This window comes from Oncorhynchus nerka, linkage group LG5 (genome assembly GCF_034236695.1).
Source record: "Oncorhynchus nerka isolate Pitt River linkage group LG5, Oner_Uvic_2.0, whole genome shotgun sequence".
Taxonomy (NCBI): domain Eukaryota; kingdom Metazoa; phylum Chordata; class Actinopteri; order Salmoniformes; family Salmonidae; genus Oncorhynchus; species Oncorhynchus nerka.
The window spans coordinates 41589059-41594399 of record NC_088400.1 but is presented as its reverse complement, the minus strand read 5'-3'; the positions used below and the strand labels follow the sequence as shown (position 1 = coordinate 41594399).

The following is a 5341-nucleotide window of genomic DNA, read 5'->3' as shown; positions in this document are numbered from 1 at the left end:
AACTATACGCTTTACGGTAAAAGAGGAGGAACTGAACTTTAACCAGGAAGTGTATATTAGCGGATTCACCCATGCTTGTGATCAAAGTTATGTTATACACGTAGCTATGCTATTGCGAAATTGAATTAGAGAAATGTCTTCAAAGAAAAACAAAAGCAAAGTTAGGAGAGTCATTGAAGGTGACAACTCAAGCGGACTGAGAGATGGCTCCAGTGACTCAACTAGCTTGCAAAGCTCGGGGCACGAGGGGGGAGGCAGCAAGAATCCCAACTCGTTCACTGTCATTGAATTCATTGAGAAAGGTAGCCAGCTACTGTATCTTGTTAGCTAGTTTTGCTGCACTTATGATACTATCATGAGAACATGTCTGAATACAATGGAAATGTAATTTACCATGAAGATTGTTCACCAATGAACAAGAGCTCTAGCACTGCGCATGCACTTAACAGTTACCTGATGGATGTATGGTGTAGCTCAGGGCTCGCCAACCCTATTCCTGGAGCGCTAACGTCCTGTAGGTTTCCCCTCCAACCCAAATCTAGCGCCCCAAATTCTAATAATTAGCTGGTTTATAAACAGAATCAGGTTAGTTACAACTGGGATTTAAACGAAAGCCCACAGGAGGGTAGTGTTCCAGGAACAATGTTAAGAGGGCCCTGGTGTAGCTTGATACACAGACTCATCTTTTGGTTAAGTTGCATATGGGTACACACAGCCCAATAATGGACTAAAGGAGCCTAACGTTACCCCTAACTGTCCAAGGACCATACCTGTTCCGTTTGAAGGCGAATTGGCTCTGAAAGCCAAATACTCAATCTAAACACAGTTGCCATGTGTTTGATGCCATTCAATTTGCTCCGTTCCGGCCATTATTATGAGCCCCCCTCAGCAGACTCCTGTGCAGGACACTGTTTTAACCGGTTTAAACACAGTTGTAGCCAACAATATTCTTCCGTGACATCAAGTTTGTGTTGTCCGTTTTCCCATTTACACACGTGTTAGGAGACACAGATAGTTATATAATTAGCATAGGTAGTCAACATTGTTTTCTGTAAACACACACTGTAACTCGGAGATATGGCCGTGTGGGAACACAAACCGTATAAAGGTGTGTGTGCATCAATTTAATATTTTGTAAAAAAAAAAAAAGGATTTCTCGCTCATATGGAAGATAAGGTCCTTATTGCTTCCAAAACCATACCGCAGGTGATGCGTGTTAATGTTCAGACTGAGAGTCGGGGCGTTTAACAAAACTCCCCGGTACAAAAGACGCCTTCATCCAATGACTTATGTGTAATGTGGTGGAACTAAGAGTCATGATCACACGGCTTTTGCCATGCGTGTTAACCTCTTATTGTCTTACAAGTCACCCCCATGTCAACATTTGTATACAGCGGATGATAAGCTTTCCAAAAGATGCAGAGCATTCCTTGTCCAGCTGAGCATAAATGCAATGAAGTCTGGTAACATTTGCATTGGAAGACCAGTCCTATTATCGAGCAATACTGGGCAACAAGAGGTATGTCAACAGTGTGTTCATCAACGTAATAGGTATATTGTATATGTGCATGTACTTATTGACTATGAATCGAACAACGGGGAGACAATATCAGCAGTTGACCCAGAAACAGTCGATCTGGAATAATATTAGACTAACCCAAATGCTGTCGGATAATTTCCAGGCCAAGTTTATATGCTGATTCTTTTTTTCCCCAGGTGTGTCTGGCCTGGCCGGCAGCGTCTTTCCCTGGCGGTAAAGTTGGCCTACTGAAAAGTACTCAGAACAGCCTGAAAGTGAAGCCTGGGGATGGAGTTACTGTTCATCCCCTGACAGGACCTGTGCTACAGGCAGAAGAGGTGCTTCTCTCCACCAGGTAAAGCAGTAGAGCTAAAGCTACTTGTGAATCCATAAATATGATGAACAATGATGTATTTGTCTGCCATTGCTGTCGTATTCCCCTTGGGTCTTTAGAGGTGTTGGTACATTGGGAGGAAGGACAACTTCACGACAGGAAATATTTGTTTTGATACTCCCATTAAGTCAAAGATGTCTGAATCCTGTTTACAAAAGGCACATACACCCATGGCAGCACAAAGTAGACCAGTTTCCTTGCTGTCAGGTGATGAAGTTTTATACTATAGGTTAATGTCGCCATCTGCTGTTGAGGCACGTTCAACAACAGTTTTATAGTCAATTCAGGGATGAGTCAGAAATTCCTTCACAGTTATGTTAATTGCATGATGAATATTACATTTTGTTTTTTGCTTTTCATTTATCAATGCAGACTAAAGGATGATGCGCTCAATTCGGAGGAATTCAGTAACTTCTTCCTCCGATCTTTGGGTAAGCCAGTTTATTTTTCATGGAGCTGCTGCAGGGTAGCCTATTGGTTAGAGCGTTGGACTAGTAACCGGAAGGTTGCAAGTTCAAATCCCCGAGCCGACAAGGTACAAATCTGTCGTTCTGCCCCTGAACAGGCAGTTAACTCACTGTTCCTAGGCCGTCATTGAAAATAAGAATTTGTTCTTAACTGACTTGCCTAGTTAAATAAAGGTAAAATAAAAAAATATAGCAAGGGATATGCAACTTTTCAATGTAAAACTTTGCATTGCATTACCTTAATAGTAAGTGTCCAAATGGTTATATTTTAGATGGAAAGATCCCACTCCCTGGAAACTCCCTATCCCTGACGTACTTTGGGCGAGCGTGCAGTCTGCGGGTGGAGCGGGTGAAAGGGGTGGACGGCCTCTCCCTAGAGAGACCCCCGCCTTCCCCGGGACTGGAGCCTGACCCGGAGGACACCTCTCTGATGAGCTCCGCCCTGGGCTCCACCTCCATGGACCTGTCTTTGCAGCTCAGCTTCCTGACCATGGAGGAGCAGGCCGGGGATCCGCGGGAGCCTGGTCCTGCAGCCAGTACCCCCTGCAGGCCCTTTTGTGTGCCATGTGTCCCCCCAACTCCCCCCTGCAACCCCCAGACTTCCACTGAGCCCAAGGAGGGCAGCCTCAGTCTGGAGATGGAGGATAGGATTGCCCTCAGCCCAGAGCAGACGAACACAGACAAACACTTGACTACTCCCCCTGGTGGAGCTCTGAGCACTGACACCTTCTACTGCCTCTCCTTTTCCACTAAGGTGAAGTTCAGAGACAGATACAAAGAGGCTCAAGAGGAGCAGATGGAGGATACAGCGGCCCAGAGGTCAAAGGTCACATATAGTATGATTGGAGGCCTCAGCAGCCAGTTGAACGTCATCCGAGAGACCATTGAACTGCCTCTCAAACACCCAGAGCTCTTCTCCAACTACGGTACACAGATATGTTATTCCTTACAAGGTGGCACTCTGTACTGAGTTGAATTGGAAAATTCTTTTTTTTTTTTTTTTTTGCTGTAGCTCAAATTCATGAAAACTCAACTCTGATTTTATGCATTTTTGTGCTTTTGATGATACAGGAATCACACCTCCTAGGGGAGTTCTCCTTTATGGCCCCCCAGGAACAGGAAAGACTATGATTGGACGAGCCATAGCCAATGAGGTCGGTGCACACATGACTGTAATCAACGGTCCAGAAATCATGAGCAAGTATGGTCACATTATTCCTACCTAATGAAATGTGGTTGGGTACCAAGTATAAGTTCAAGATCATATATTGAGGGTTAGTGATGCTCATACAGCCAAACCAAATTACCTTTGTTTATTTTGTGTTCAACCTGTCTTTACAGGTTTTATGGAGAAACAGAGGCCAGACTGAGACAGATATTCACAGAAGCCTCTCAAAGGTAAATAATAAAAACAAGTGTCCCGTATTTGTGCCCTTTTGTATGTGTTTTTCTAAATCCTATCATCAATATACATTTCACTACACAAAAAGTAGAGTATTCTAAGAAGTGTTCAACAACTAAGGCTTTGCATCGTTTACACAGGCAACCTGCAATCATTTTCATCGATGAGTTGGATGCGCTGTGTCCCAAGCGAGAGGGGGCTCAGAACGAGGTGGAGAAGCGCGTTGTGGCCTCCCTCCTCACTCTCATGGATGGGATTGGTTCAGTGAGTGCAATTACAGAGTATACACACAATCTCTACAGTGATACTTTTATTTTATAAACACATCAACCTTGGAAGTGCAGACTGACATCCAACACATCCCGCTCTCTCCTGGACATCCTTCAGACATTCTCTCTCTGTCTGTATCTCCTGAGTGTCTGCTGAATCTTGAGTGTTCTGTCAGCGAATCAGGCTAATGAGAAAAAGAGAGCTCAGGCCCACGATCAGAGATGGCTCGACAGCCGCCCTCCTCCCCCTTAGAGAACACAGGGAGCCTGGGAAACCCATCACCGCCGGTCTCCATGACGTGCCAAATTAGCATCACGTTATCGCCAAGTACATCTTCATCTCCCCAGCCCAGCTCCATGGTGCAGATGGTGCACTGAAGCAGCTGCTCTCCCTCCTGCTGTCTGTTTTCCAGACCAATGCTAAGGCTTGTTGTATAATCCAACCACCATGGGCCTGCTGCTGTGGAATGTGGAGAAAGCACTTCCTGCACCCACACGGAATTCCTCTCGCACTGTAATTTATTTGTGTTTTGGCCCCCCTGATAGCCCTGTGGTATTGGAGGGAGGTCAGCGGGGAAGGTGAAAATGGAATCATTTTTCCTCTCTCAGCCGGACCACCCTCGGAAAACACAGCAGCGTGTAAACTAGCTAGGGACGTTCATTTTCGCATATAGCACAAGGAGCTCTGTTAAAGTGTAAATGTTGCATTGCCAGATAATGCCTGATGGTTTCAGAAGATGTAAACTAGTAAGTTATTAAGCCTTAGACACATTTACAGTCTGAAAATGTTGTTCATGTTTGATGAACTTTTAGTGCCGGTGTCATCGGTTAGGGCTATGATTAATGATTTATTACACCTACTGTTCCAATCCCTCTCTTACATTCAAACGCCTCGTTTATTGATTATCAATATATATTATTATTTATTCCCTGACCTGGTTTGTCTCTTCCTCCAGGAGGGCCACTCAGGCCAACTGCTGGTCCTAGGGGCCACCAACCGGCCCCACGCCCTGGACCCCGCCCTCCGCCGGCCCGGACGCTTCGACAAGGAACTGGAGGTGGGTAATTCAGCTTAGCCAGAGTGAAGAGGTTATGCAGGGGTCAAAGTTCTCAGTCACTGCGACAGATTTCTGTCATATGGATTCTGGTGAGGTTGTTTTTGAGATCATTGTAGAATCACTACGAGAGCGTAATATTCCTCTCGAGGCGCATTCAAGTTGGGAGAGCCAAGCATGTATTCTGACAAGCAGTCAATGCACAACCATTCTTAATGCAATCGCGGGGGAAACA

At 45.3% G+C, this 5341-nt stretch overlaps 1 protein-coding gene across 1 annotated transcript in view; it reads left to right on the top strand.

Moving 5' to 3' along the window:
• Positions 1–37: 37 nt before the first annotated feature.
• afg2a (AFG2 AAA ATPase homolog A) overlaps positions 38–5341 on the top strand; it is a 127960-nt gene continuing 122656 nt past the window's right edge. Inside the window, exons 1-9 of the mRNA XM_029659937.2 lie at positions 38–302; positions 1395–1519; positions 1717–1874; positions 2286–2344; positions 2653–3306; positions 3452–3581; positions 3722–3778; positions 3923–4046; positions 5008–5109. Of these exons, the coding sequence (XP_029515797.1) occupies positions 134–302; positions 1395–1519; positions 1717–1874; positions 2286–2344; positions 2653–3306; positions 3452–3581; positions 3722–3778; positions 3923–4046; positions 5008–5109 (1578 nt within the window). The 5' untranslated portion in view covers positions 38–133. The remainder of the gene's footprint in view (positions 303–1394; positions 1520–1716; positions 1875–2285; positions 2345–2652; positions 3307–3451; positions 3582–3721; positions 3779–3922; positions 4047–5007; positions 5110–5341) is intronic.